Source organism: Scyliorhinus torazame, chromosome 16 (assembly GCF_047496885.1).
Source record: "Scyliorhinus torazame isolate Kashiwa2021f chromosome 16, sScyTor2.1, whole genome shotgun sequence".
NCBI classification, from domain to species: domain Eukaryota; kingdom Metazoa; phylum Chordata; class Chondrichthyes; order Carcharhiniformes; family Scyliorhinidae; genus Scyliorhinus; species Scyliorhinus torazame.
Window position 1 is genome coordinate 11,087,116 of NC_092722.1, and position 14,910 is coordinate 11,102,025.

The following is a 14,910-nucleotide window of genomic DNA, read 5'->3' on the forward strand; positions in this document are numbered from 1 at the left end:
ATCTCCGGCACTTCCTCTACACCGCTAAACTCCTGAACCTCACCTACAATAAGGAAAAATGCGTTTTCCGCACAACCTGCCTCGCTTCATCCTTGGCTATGTTGTGGAAAACTGAGTCCTAGGGCCTGACCCCGACCACGTGCGCCCTCTCCTGGAACTCCCCCCTCCCCCACTGCCCCAAGGCCCTGAAGAGATGCTTGGGGTTCTTCTACCATGCCCAGTGGGCCCTCAATTATGCGGACCAGGCCCATCCACTTATTAAATCCACCATTTTTTCCCCTGACGGCTGAGGCCCGCCTGGCCTTCAACCGCATCAAGGCAGATATTGCCAAAGCCGCGATGCACGCTGTGGACGAGTCCATTCCATTCCAGGTGGAGAGCGGAGCAATGCGTCGGACTTTGCACTGGCCGCTACCCTCAACCAGGTGGGCAGGCCCGTGGCTTTCTTCTCCCGTACCCTCCATACCTCTGAGATTCGACACTCCTCCGTTGAAAAGGAAGCCCAAGCCATTGTAGAAGCTGTGTGACATTGGAGGCATTACCTGGCCGCAGGCGATTCACTCTCCTCACTGACCAGCGGTCGGTTGCCTTCATGTTTAACAATACACAGCGGGGCAAGATCAAGAACGACAAGATTCTGTGGTGGAAGATCGAGCTCTCCACCTATAATTACGATATCTTGTATCGACCTGGGAAGCTCAATGAGCCCCCAGATGCCCTATCCCGCGGTACATGTGCCAGCGCACAAGTAGACCGGCTTCGGGTCCTCCACAACCTCTGTCACCCGGGAGTCACCCGTTTTTTTCACTTTATCAAGGCTCGCAACCTGCCGTACTCCATTGAGAAGGTCAGGACCGTGACCAGGGACTGCCAGGTCTGCGCGGAGTGCAAAGCGCACTTCTATCGGCCAGACAGGGCGCACCTGGTAAAGGCCTCTCGCCCCTTTGAGCGCCTCAGCATCGACTTCAAAGGGCCCCTCCCCTCCACTGACCGTAACGTGTACTTCCGCAACTTTGTTGACGAATACTCAAGATTCCCTTTTGCCATCCCATGCTCTGACATGACCTCCTCCACCGTCATCAAGGCCCTGCACAGTCTTTTCCCCCTGTTCGGGTTCCCCGCCTACATCCATAGCGATCGGGGTTCCTCCTTCATGAGCGACGAGTTGCGACCTTTCCTGCTCAGCAAGGGCATCGCCTCCAGCAGGACGACCAGCTACAACCCCCGAGGCAACAGACAAGTGGAAGGCTGTCCTCCTGGCCCTACGGTCTAGAGGTCTCCCTGCCTCCTGGTGGCAGGAGGTCCTTCCTGATGTGCTCCCCTCCATTTGGTCGCTCCCGTGTATCGCCACCAATGTGACCCCTCATGAGAGGATGTTTGTTTTCCCCAGGAAGTCCACTTCAGGGGTCTCGCTCCCGTCCTGGCTGAGGTCCCAGGGCCCGTCCACCTCCGGAAGCATGCGAGGAGCCATAAGTCGGATCCACTGGTCGAAAAGGTCCTTCTCCTCCATGCTAACCTCCAATATGCCTACGTGGCACACCATGACGGGCGGGAGGACACAGTCTCCCTTTGGGATTTGGCACCCGCAGGTCCCCCAGTAACCATCACCACTACCCGCGACCCTCCACCGTCTCCCCCCATTGCTACTCATCTACTACGAGACGCAGAAGACGACACACTCCTGAACACGCAGGCCTCGACACCTCATCCGACACCAGTGTCCACACCACAGCCGGGACTGAGGCGGTCGCAGTGGAAAGTCAGAAGCCCCGACAGACTCAATCTATAACTCAGCCCGTCCACTTCACCCCCCCCCCCCGGACTCTTTTTTTTTTAACGGGGGTGAATGTGGTAAACCACTGTATTGTATTGTACTGTTGTATTGTTACATGCCTGGCTTGTCCCTGCTGGCTCCGCCTCTGGCTCATGTATAACGGTGGCTGGTCTCCGCCTCTGATCCAGTTCGGGATCAGAGGCCAGGAGGCTTTCTGTTTAGTGTATTAAAGCCTCAGTTACGTTCACCACTCGTCGTGTGTTCATTGATGGCATATCAATATCAAAACTCCTCTGTGAAGTCTTCAAAGTGTCCTTGTAGCACTCCCTTTGATCACCATGAGACGGGACCCCGGACTAGAGCTCTCTATCATTTACCCTCAACATGTAAGCAGCTGACATTTCTAATTTTCCCCAGTTAATGTTGCACTTTGAAATGAAGCCCCAATCCTGAATTACGGCATATGTGGTAAGATTATGGGCCTATTCAGGCGGTATAATGTCTGCATGTAAACACATATTGGACTCTTTCATCAATTCAGGCTTGTTACTGGCAATTCTCTGCCCTTGTAAGGAGAAAAAAGTTAATTAATTATTTTCGGTTTAGTAATCTCATGTTTGTGGGATTTGCCATGCATGCTGGGCTGAAAATCACCTATACTTACACTGTTTAATGTTTCATTTTGTAGTTCAGTCTAAAATGCATTCAAAGAAAAAAATAATTAACCACAATGGACCAAATCTTCCGAGGAGTGAAAATTACCGTTGGATTGCCACTCCACTCCTACACTGTACACAGCACTGGAGCTCCGGATTTCTCGCCCGATCCTCTGAAGCGGGCTGTTCAGACATGTGCAGAGTACCTGTTCTGGGAGTCCTTCTTCGTAGGGCAGGATTGTCAGGAAAGCTAAGCCATGCCCCATTTTTATAGCACTGCTGCAGTAAATGGGGCCAGTGGGGTGTACAGCTTACCCAGGAGTTAGACATGGTTTTCCCTGTCTAACATTTCACGGGTAACTATTCTGGTAAGTGAGTTGAAACCCTCTGTATTTTCCAACTCAAACTCACGAGTTGGACACTTTTTCAGAGGGTTCCGGATCCAGAGGAATTGCCCATTAGAAGTTGAAACCTTCTGGGCAATTCCAGCGGAAGCCTTTCGTTGGGACTGTCAAAGGGTCCTCCCGTGCATTTCCAGTGAAGCCTGGACGGTACGACTATCCAGAGGTCAGAAAATCTGGGCCAATATTTCATTTGCTTTGAAAATGTTTTTTATGTTGTGAGCTTTTTTTTATTCATTTGCAGGATGTGGGCATCACTAGCAAGGCTAGCATTTGTTGTGCATTCCTGATTGCCTGTGAGGCGGTGGCGGTAAACCAGCTTCTTCAATCCCTGCAGTCTGTGTGGTTAAGGTACTCCTGCTATTGCCAAAGATTCCAAGATTTTGACCCAGCGAAACAAAGGAAAGATAATAGATTTCCAAGTGAGAGTGCTGTGTAATGGAGAGGAAGTTGGGAGGCAATGGTGTTCCCATGTGCCTGCTGCCCTTGTTCCTTTGGATGGTAAAGTTTGTTTGTTTGTAAGTTTCTGGCAAAGAAGCCATAACAAGTGCTTCTTGTAGGTGGGACGTACTTCAGGCACTGTGCGCCAGTGGTAGAAGGAGTGAATCTTCAGCGAGATGGATGCAGTGCCAATTAAGTGCGCTACTTTTTCCTTGAAGGTATCGAGCTACTTGCGTGTTGTTGGAGGTGCAAGTGGCAAGGATTCGGATTCCATCACACTCCTGACTTGCAGATGATAAAGAAAGGCTTTGAGGAGTTAATAGATTAACTAATTTCCCTAGAAGCTTCAAGAGCTTCTCTTGAAGTCAGGGTATTTACATGAATGCTCCAGTTAAATATCTGGTCAGTGGTGACCCCCAAGATGTTGATGGTGGGTATTTACAATGGTAATTAATTGAATTCATTGAGAGGTGATGATTAGATTCTCATTGGAAAGAGTTACCACTTGGCACTTCATCACAAAACCCAAAATTCTGAACAGTTTTGAAGCAGAAATTTGTAGTTTTATCAAATTCAACTTTCACTTTGTACATATGGCGAGGGGAATCACATAATTGTTATGGTGCAGGCAGAAGCCAATCAGCCCATGGGCAGGCGGAAGGGGGGGGAAAGCTATTCCATGACAGAACTTTGCTGAATACCGAATGTAATCATTCTTTAACTCTTTAATCTTTGTGCCATTTTACAGTGAAATGCTACCACATGAGAGAATATCAATGCTAGTTTGTTCTTTCTGGAGTATTCGTGTGAGAAATATGGCAGGATATCATAATGTCAACCCCTAAAGTTCTTTTTATTGCCATCCGTTGCCTTGACTTCATGGCTACCTTGTTAACTGAGGAATGCTGGAAGAAATTATATACGCTCTTTTCTCCTCCATTTACGATGCTTACTTTATTTTGCAAGTGCTCTTGGTAACCAACGGGGCCAATTTCCTGAGTTACCTGATCTCATTCTAGCTGCCTCTGGCTGCACTCTAATACTAAATGACAGTAATGATAAATTGCTTGCAGCTTTCTAATTCAAAGGAAACTTGCGATGGAACTTTTAGTTCATGCAACAGGACTACTATAATACTATAGGATTAAATACTTAAGACTCTAGTTAAAATTCTGTTTATTTTGTGTTCTGGAACTGCATTATTTGCTATACAAGGGCTAGTATTGCTTTGCAATGCAGTGATCTAATAATTACTATTGAATGCTGTTAAAACAGTAATGATGAGTTGTATAAATACTTTGCGCAACTGAATCAAATTTATGAAGATGGGAATTTGAAAACTTTCTATGACATGGTCCAGTTTCTACCCCAATTTTCCTGATTGTCTTTGCAAAGTTTTGATTCATGCTGGAGTCTAGACTTATCGACATATAGGTAGCACCATTATGTATGAAAGCATTTCAAGGTACTTCACAGAAGCCTAATCAGAAAGCAGAGTCAAAGAAGGAGATACGAAGAAAATTGACTAATCAGCTGCAGGTTACCCTTAAGGAGGATTTTGGAGGTAGATAGGTTTAGGGATCTACCTTGCTAAATTACCTTCTGCGGTGAAATGATTTGTTATTGAAGCAAACGTGGCATTCATAAATCACAGTGAGATGAATATAAATTTGCTTTTGGTGATGATGGAATTTTGGACGGCAGGTGAAAGTTGCTGCTTTTTGAAAAGTGACCTCCGATGTTTAATTTCTTTTCTTACACAGAGGGTGGTGAGTGCCTGGAACACGTTGGCAGGGGAGGCTGTGGAAGCACATACATTAACTGCGTGCAAGGGACATCTCAACAAATACATGGATAGGATGGGTGTAGAGGGATACGGCACTCGGAAGTGTTGAGGGTTTTGGCCAAGAGGTATCATGACTGGTACAGGCTTGGAGGGCTAAAGGGCCTGTTCCTGTGCTGTACAAGATGTACAGCAGCAACTCATCAAGGCTCCTTCAATAGTAACTTCCAAACCTGTGATCTTGACCATCTAGAAGGACAAAGGATATAGACACATGGGAACACACCACCTCAAGTTCCCCTTCAGTTGATGCCACCCTGATCTGAAACATTGGGCGTGGTTTTACAGCCACGGTGTGCCCCAAAGGTAGCTTGCTGCGGCGCAGCATGGCCAATAGAAGCTGGGAGACCCTGCTCCCTGGCTCACAACCCCTCGCGAGATCTTCCCGCAAATCTGCTTTTTAAAAAAAAAAGCGAGACTGTCTTGCTTTAATGTGCAGATTCCCAAGATGCCCGACGTATGGGATCTATCCCCTTCCGCCTTGGACACCTCAGGTGAGTGCCGTTTAGCACTGGTCTCCACAAACTGGGAACGGATGGAACGTCAGCCGTGGGGGTCTCGTAGGGGATCAATGGCCCCCAAGTGCATGCCCTTTGGACGGGGTGGTACCCTGGCACTGCTGGTGCCAACCTGGCACTGCTAGGATGTCAGGCTGGCAGTGCCTGCTAGTAGGGGCACTGCCATGTTGGCACTGCCAAGGTGCCAAGCTGGCATTTTTTTTTGCACGTTTGCAATCGGGGTGGGGGTCGTGTGCGCAGGTGCTGGAAGGTGCAGGTGGGGGGGGGGGGGGAGGCAAAGATTAGGATGCCATTTAAAAATGGCAGAGCTCTTCGATCTCAATACAGGGCTATGTGGGGCCTCAGCCATGAATTCCCTGTTGAAGCCCCCTATCTAACGCGTGTGTTGTTTGATAGCGCTGTGTTTCTCGGCCCTGTGAGCGCTGGGAAACACGGCTAAACGCACTCGCTTTGGGACTTTGTTCCCATTTAGTTAAATGGCACCCCATGTCGCTGTTCCTTCACTGCCACTGGATCAAAATCCAGGAGCTCCTTTCCTAAGCACTGCGGGGGTACCTGCACCAGATGGACTGCAGCGGTCCAAGAAGGCAACTTCACCTGCTCGAGAGGAATTTGGGATGGGCAACAAATGCTGACCATACCAGCGATATCCACATTGCATTAAAGAATTTAGAAAAGGCCCACAGGATTGTTTCATTTCAATTCAATTTATTGATTCAAATTATCAGTAAGAGGTCTTGCAACACCAGGTTAAAGTCCAACAGGTTTGTTTCAAATCACTAGCTTTCGGAGCTCTGCTCCTTCCTCAGGTGAGCTTCTGAAAGCTAGTGATTTGAAACAAACCTGTTGGACTTTAACCTGGTTGTTGTAAGACTTCTTACTGTGCTCACCCCAGTCCGGCATCTCCACATCAAATTATCAGTTACATGGTTGTTGGAAAGTGGCACATTTTGAGTATATAAAATTTGAGCAATAACCTCTGTGTTCTGATTCGAAATAATATCCAAAATAAGTATTGCATTGTATTCCTATGCATGAATGATGTAGGGAGCTGCACAGTTTTATTGCAATGAGACAAGTCAGTAAACATCTAAAATTGTCATTAAGAACAGAATAATTAGTGGGTAACCCATTTTTCAGCTGGCCTCTTGTATACAGCACACCCGGCATACTGCAAAATAGCGTGAATTGCAATTGTGACAAAGGTTTTTCACATATCTCGCTTTGTTCAGACTTGCAGTTCTGGTCCAGTGGAGAGTGCTGCATTCAGGTGCTGGAGAACGCTGGAACTGCCTGTTCAATGTCTTAGGTGCTCCATAAAAATGAACATATTTAAAACTGTTTTGAAAAGCTGCAAAGGAGATTAATTTGTTTTGTTTTAAGGGCTCCATGTGAGTTGGTTTCGGCAGCGCTGTGGATTTCCAAGCTTCCTGACAACATTGCAAATAACGTGTTGAGTTACTGCTTATTCTGTCCTCCGTATTACTCTGCACAGTTACTGGGTCCTTTGTTCATCCGAGATTCTATATTATTTTGGTCGCACTATGATTATGCTGCATATTTGTTGAATAATTTGTCCCGCTGCTTCTGCAAGGAAATTGGGTTTCTGAAATTCCTGCGCACATCTGTGATTTGTCTAACACTCAATGGTCGTGCTATGAGCGTCTTATTTTGTACAGATAAAACTTTGATTTGTAAAGAAAGAAACACAAAAAATTAGCTGCAGGTACTTTTTTGTTTCTATAAACCAGCATTGGATCTACACGGCACGAGGCTTCGAACTAATTCTATCATGAATTTTGCAGGCTGTGGTACAGTTAGTACGGAAGCAAATATTGCAGTTTTCTAACTCCGTGCTGCCACTGACTGGTCTACTGATGGTATTACTGAAGGCCTGATGGTACAGAAAATGTACAATGCATACGGTATAATATCTTTACAAGGTGCTAAAGATTTTACAGTCAGACTTTTCTGATAAGTATTTGCAAGCAGCATGCAATTGTTCTCAGCAATTTAAATAACAATCTAACCAACTAACATTGACACCAAAAAGCTATCTTCAAAAATCGTGCTCAGAACAGGAAATAAAATTCAATAGCAACTTTGCTCTAATTCATTATGTTCCCTAATACGTTTGTACATCTGTGGGTAAATTCTGCACGAACAATCGTTACAGGTGATGCTGCCACGAGCTTTGAGCAAATTTGTGTTTTATTCTTTAAACTGAATTTGCTGCGATATACCTTATTCAACACATTTTTTCTAATTATAGAATCATAGAATTTGCAGTGCAGAAGGAGGCCATTCGACCCATCGCGTCCTCACCGGCTCTTGGAAAGAGAACCCTACTTAAGCCCACGCCTCCACCCTATCCCCGTAACCCAGTAACCCCGCCTAACCTGTTGGACATGAAGGTTGGGCAATTTATCATGGCCAATCCACCTAACCTGCACATCTTTGGACTGTGGAAGGAAACCGGAGCACCCGGAGGAAACCCACGCAGACTCAGGGAAAATGTGCAAACTCCACACAGACAGTCACCTGAGGCCAGAATTAAACCCAGGACCCTGGAGCTGTGAGGTAGCAGGGGCAATTTAGCGTAGCCAATTTTTAAAAATAAGTTTAGAGTACCCAATTCTTTTTTTTTCCCACTTAAGGAGCAATTTAGTGTGGCCAATTCACCGACCATCTTTGGGCCGTGGGGGTGAGACCCACGCGGATTGGGGAGAATGTGCAAACTCCACATGGGACAGTGACCCGGGGCCAGGATCGAACGGGGTCCTCGGTGCCGTGAGGCAGCAGTGCTAACCACTATGCCACCGTGCCATCCACATTTGTACAATTTGATAGATTTAACTGAAAAGCCGTTGGAAAAGGGCCAAAAAAAAATTTAAGTAGATTCTTACTTTCAAACCCCTCTATGTAGTGGTAATTCAGAACAGTCGATTTAGAATAATTTTTTTTTAAATTTAGAGAACCCAATTATTTATTTTTTTCCAATCAAGGGGCAATTTAGTGTGGCCAATCCACCCAACGTGTGCATCTTTGGGTTGTTGGTGTGAAACCCACGCAGACACGGAGAATGTGCAAACTCCCCACGGATGGGTGATACAGGGCCGGGATTCAAACCCGGGTCCTCAGTGCCGTATTCCCAATGCTAACCACTGCGCCACATGCCGCCCCCATCAATTTAGAATAATGACAGATAGTTATGATATAAAATCCAATTGTTTCAATCTGTACTCCAGTCCCTATGCATAGATTTACAATCTCGGTATTACTCTCTGCTGTTTTTTTGGTGCACTTTGACAAGTTTTAATAACTAACTTTTTTGAACTTCTACCACTTGTGTAAAGCTAGTGTATTATGTTGTTCACAGAAAACTCTATGATCAGGATTTTGTGTTATTGTACAAAATGCAGTTAATTTACAATTTTGTAAAAATTGCTGTTGAACTCAGCTCCCATTATATGTGTGTGTGTGTGAATGTATTGCTAATAATATTAGAAGTAAAATATTTATTTATCACTGGTGCTTATTTGCAGAGCGCACTGCCTTTTGTATTGTGCAAGTCTCCATCTACTACTGTGTATGAATTCCGTATATCTTCTAGAGAATACCTGGACATGTTCCCATTACCCATTTATCTCCCAGGTAGCTAGTGTTCTTCTGCGCCTCAGTGTTCTTCTCCTTTGTCCATTTCCGCAGGATGTCTGTGCTTCTAAGTTTTCAATAAATCCCCTACATCATTGCCGATAAGCAAAAATTTAACCCAGCTCCCAAAAGGCAGTGGATGCTGGGACAATTAGGGTTGAGAAAGCTAAGGTAGATTGATTTTCATCAGGTGAGGGTATCGAACAATATGGAGCAAAGGTAGGTGAATGGATTTGAGGTGCTAATCGGCCATTATTGAATGGTGGAGCAGGCTCGAGTGACAATGGCCCACTCCTGTTCCTAAGTTCCATTTAAAAATCTCTGATCTTATGGCAATAATTAAAATACACTACAAATTTATATTCTAATTTACTATCCATGGATATCCTTGTGGCTACTGGCAAGCGTTGCATTACTCTGAAGTGGTGTTTTTTTCTAACAAACCCATCTCAATTGGATTTATAAGTTACTTATGCCCGAAACATGTGTTTATAGGGCTGCATCATTCAGTTTGATTCCCTGTTGAATCATTGCGGTAGGTAATGGGAATGTACCAAACATTTGCAGCCATTTGACCATGGCTTCCATTTTTGGACTGGCCTCATAAAAAAATGTTTTTGGAAGATTACTCAAACGTGAATATTCCTTTCCGTCAATTCAACTGTAGATCGTTTGCGAAATGCCGAACAAAGAACAGTCCTCACATTGTGTCCTTTATAATTTAATTTACTTAGTCTGCTGATGTTTAACATTTCAGAGCAAACGGGACCACCTTTTAATGAATGTCAAGTGGTACTATCGTCAGTCAGAGGTGCCAGATTCCGTTTACCAGCATCTAGTTCAGGATCGACAAAATGAAAATGGTGAGTACTCTAACAAATTAATCATTTTTTCTCTCTCAAATTGTCTTTCCTTAACTCCCTTCCATTCCGGAAGGTGGCAACTTGCACTTCCACAAGTGTCAGTGAATCTTCTCTATTTTGCCATCTAAGGTGCCATGCCTCCATGCGTGAGTGAGGCCACTGAACATGTACCGCATCTGTAGTGGTGGGGGTCAGGCAGGAGCAGGGAGGCAGGAGGTCTGTAACGTATCAATCTGATGCAGTGTTCGCAAACATGATTTTATTAGCAAGAGCCACTGAGTGACTTTCAAGATCTGGAACGTTGGCTTATATTTCCATCCTGCTAATCATCCAGGCGACTGAGGCTAACTGTAGCTCCCCATTGATGCCTGGACAATGAATGGATACCAAGAGTTTCTTGGCTTGGATGACTATCTTGTAATATATTGGTGCCTATCTGAATAAGCAGCTTAAATGTCCATTTTTTTCATTTTTAATTTTTGAAAAAGTCAAACGATAGGAGTTGGTCTTAATTAGTTGAAACAGTATGCCATGCTCTGGCTAATCCATTCTGTGTTGTGGCCTGGATGTTCATGGAGCCTGGCTGTTGGTCCCCATGTCGCTGGGCTAACAGGCAGGTTCCAAATTAATCTTGCTCGTGAATGCTTCATGAAAAACAATACAACTATGATCTTTCCAACTAAATTTCTGTGTATCTCCAAACTAAAGGAAAGGGCTGTTGCCATCACTTACCTTCTCAGTGTCAGATTGTAGCTTATTTAAGATGGCTTGTTCAAACAAGATGTGGTTTGGCTTGTCCTAATGGTATTTTGTTTTGCATTTCAGTTACAAAGTCAGTTAGTTTTCTTATGTAGATTATTGTGGTTAGTTAACCAGGAAGGAAAACTGATCTCTATATCATTTGCACGAGTGTGCTTGAGATTAGACACTGTTGGTGAAAATAGATCATTTGAAGAGACACCGAAAACTAGTAGAACACTTTCATTGGAAGCAATGGATCCTATGTTACATCTATAAAGGTTTTCTGACAGAAACTATCATTTTTCTGATCTACCCATATCCTTTTAAGAAACATCATTGATTTTGTTTAGACTTAACCCCACACATCTTGTAAGCTCTTCAAAGATGATCGGGTCCTTCAAAACTGTACCGTAGGCATCTTTGTGTTGAGTGTATGCAGCTGAAATTTATCATAATTATGATAATCTTAGCAAAGATTTGGGCAAATTGGATTGCCTAGTTTTAGTTAATGGTACTGTAATAATAGATATAAAACCAATTTGAATGACATTACATCCAAAGGCCAAATCAGCATTAAATGTTCTTTCCCTATGCTTCAGCATAACCTCTGCTGCTGTAGTATACGGTTTGCATTGTCCCATTGGATGCTGAAAACATCATGGAACCTGCATTTTTTGCAGATCGGCTGTGCTCAAATACCTCCGTATTAGTGTTATGTATCAGTGAATACATCCCTGCTGGTGAAGCATCACGTGATGTGTAGTAACATCAGCAGGATGTTTGCCTCTGCTTTGTAGTTCTGCATCTATCTTAGATTGTATGAGCAACACCTCTTAATAAACACTGTTTGAAAGAACGCAGAGTGTGAGCACCTCAGCGGGGGAATATGCTGGAGTAGGGAAACTAAATGCAAGAACTGTGGCAAAAACGGCCACATTGCCAATGCATAAAGAACTTGGAAGCTACTCTGAAGCGTTTACAGAGCCACAATCTTGAGAATTAAAAAGAAAAGTGGGACTTTTTCATGTCATCCATAAATTACCTGGGTCATATCATCATAGAATCCCCATAGTGCAGAAGGAAGCCATTCGGCACATTGAGTCTGCACCGACCCTCCGAAAGCGCACCCTAACACAAGCCCACTCCCTCGCCCTCTTCCTGTAATCCCACCTAACCTTTTGGACTCTTAAGGGGCAATTTTGTCACTGCCAACCCACCTAGCCTGCACATCTTTGGACTGTGGGAGGAAACCAGGAGCACCCGGAGGAAAAGCAGACACGGGGCGAATGTGCAAACTCCACACAGACAGTCACCCAAGGCCAGTATTGAACCTGGGTCCCTGCCGTTGAGAGGCAGCAATGCTAACCACTGTGTCACCGTGCCATCCGATCAAGATCACCAATAAAGATGATTTACACAAGGAGTTGAAGAAGATGCCAGCAATTTTAGAAGCATCACGTCCTCAAAATGTGACACAATTAAGGTCGTTTTTAGGATTGATAGTCAACGTTACTGAATTCAGCAGCACGATTGATGCCTGTACACAGCTCGTTATGTGCCAAACAGCCATGGCACTGCTCAGAAGAATGTGAAAGTGCATACAATGAGGTAAAAGATGCATTACAGAAGTCAGAGTTGTTGGTACACTATAATCCCAAGCTGAAGTTGCAACTTATTTGCAACGGGTTGCTCCATGGGGTTGCTGCAGTTGTCTCACACATGATGCCTTCAAGAGAGGAATGACCAATTGCATCTGCTTCAAGAATTCGTTACTAGCGCATAAATAAATTCCACGCAGCATAGAAAAAGAGGCTTTGAGAATAATATTCGGGGAAAGAAGGTTCCACCACTACCTTTATGGATGTCATTTTACGCTTTTGACGGATCATCGACCCTTGACAACAATCTTTGGACCATACAAAGATATACCTTCTTTGGCAGGTAGTAGGTTACAAAGATGACCTTTGATATTGTTGGCACCTCTACGATATCCAATATCGTATGTCAGAACAACATGCAAATGCTGATGCTTTGTTAAAATTGCCGTTACAAGTCAAGCATGAACATGAAGCATGTTTAGTCAATATCCTGTATTTCTTGCTCGTGGATAATGTACCTATGACTTCATCTCCAGTTCAGAGATACAGAAGAACTGATCCAGTGATGGGGAAGGTGATGGACATAGTCAAAAAAGTAACAATATCAGATGCTCTTCGTACAATTCTTGACCTGAAGCTCTGCATCACATGAAAGCTTTTGAGTTGACAGTTCAGAATGGAGTTTTATTTATGGGGAATCAGAGTGATTATTTCTCCATTCTTGAGAAGGAGAGTCTTTGGCTAACTACATGAGGGACATCTTGGTGTGGCGAGGATGAAGGAACTGATCCACAGTTATTTTTTGGTGGCCAGGATTAGATGCTCAGATTGAAGAGAAAGTGGGGCAATGTCAATCCTGTACAAAACTACACAAAGGTCCACCATTACAATGATCACATCTTTGGGAATGGTTGATACAGCCATGGGAAACAAACCGCACATGGACTATGCTCTTTGTGATTTTGGATGCACACTCTAAATGGCCGGAAGTGTTAATCATGAAGTCCACAACTGAACCAACTATAGAGAAGCTAGACGAAGTCTTCGCACAATTTGGAACACCTGAGCAGATTGTAAGTGACAATGATACTCCGTTCACTTTGAAGGAGTTTGAGGAATGCCTGATGGGAAAAACTATATGCCCTATCAAATCAGCTCCGTACCATCCTGCAACAAATGCATTCGCCAAACCTTTTGTTCAATCATGAAAGAGTTCCATCAAAGCATCGAAGTATTGAGGGATAATGACAAGAAGAGTGAACAAATTCTTAATGCACACGCAATATCAGAGTTCACCAGCAATGCTGTTGTTCAAAAGGAAACTGCGAACGCAGTTTGATTTGTTAATTGTGTGGGACAGGTCTTGTGTCAAGGCTGCAGAGTGTGGGAGCTCCTGTGATCCAGGGCAAATATATCTGTAGTAAATGTTTGCAACTCGAGGAGCTTCAACTCCGAGTCATTGAGCTGGAGGCTGAGCTGCAGACACTGAGACACATCAGGGAGGGGGAAAAGTTGCTTTGTGTCAGGGGGCAATCACACCACTTGGGAAAGGGTCTTCGGATTTGGTCAATAGTCAGGGACAGGAGGGTGTGATTTCAATTGAGGCAGGCAAGGGGATCCAGAGGGCAGGAGCCTCGGCCTATTCAATTGTCCGACAGGTTTGAGGGTCTCTCAGCTTGTTTGGATGATAGTGGGGGCTGTGGGGTTGATGAACAAACTGACCACAGCACTGTGGTATAGGAAACCATTTAAGTGGGGATAAAAAGGATTGGAGTGGTAAATGGGGACAGTATAGGGAGGGGGATTGACAGTGTTCTCTGCATCAAAAGAGCCCAGATAGCTGTGTTGCCTGCCTCGTGCCATGTTCGGGACATCTGCTCAGGCTGAGAGGAACTTCAGTGGGAGGAGGAAAATCCAGTTGTCATGGTCTATGGACATGGGTAGAACGAGGAAGGAAATTCTGCACAGTGTGAGTATGAGTTACATAGAATTTACAGTGCAGAAGGAGGCCATTCGACCCATCGAGTCTGCACCAGCTCTTGGAAAGAGCACCCCACCCAAGGTCAACATCTCCACCCTAACCCCACTAAGGGCAATTTTGGACACTAAGGGCAATTTAGCATGGCCAATCCACCTAACCCGTACATCTTTGGACTGTGGGAGGAAACCGGAGCACCCGGAAGAAACCCACGCGCACACGGGGAGGATGTGCAGACTCCGCACAGACAGTGACCCAAGCCGGGAATCGAACCTGGGACCCTGGAGCTGTGAAGCAATTAACATAGAACATAGAAAATACAGCACAGAACAGGCCCTTCAGCCCACGATGTTGTGCCGAACCTTTGTCCTAGATTAATCATAGATTATCATTGAATTTACAGTGCAGAAGGAGGCCATTCGGCCCTTTGAGTCTGCACCGGC

At 44.9% G+C, this 14,910-nt stretch overlaps 1 protein-coding gene across 11 annotated transcripts in view; it reads left to right on the forward strand.

The window, feature by feature from the left end:
- rerea (arginine-glutamic acid dipeptide (RE) repeats a) overlaps positions 1-14,910 on the forward strand; it is a 708,059-nt gene that overhangs the window by 295,076 nt on the left and 398,073 nt on the right. For all 11 annotated transcript variants that reach the window (XM_072477931.1, XM_072477930.1, XM_072477934.1 and 8 more), the window contains one exon: positions 10,045-10,150. In XM_072477931.1, the coding sequence (XP_072334032.1) occupies positions 10,045-10,150 (106 nt within the window). The remainder of the gene's footprint in view (positions 1-10,044; positions 10,151-14,910) is intronic.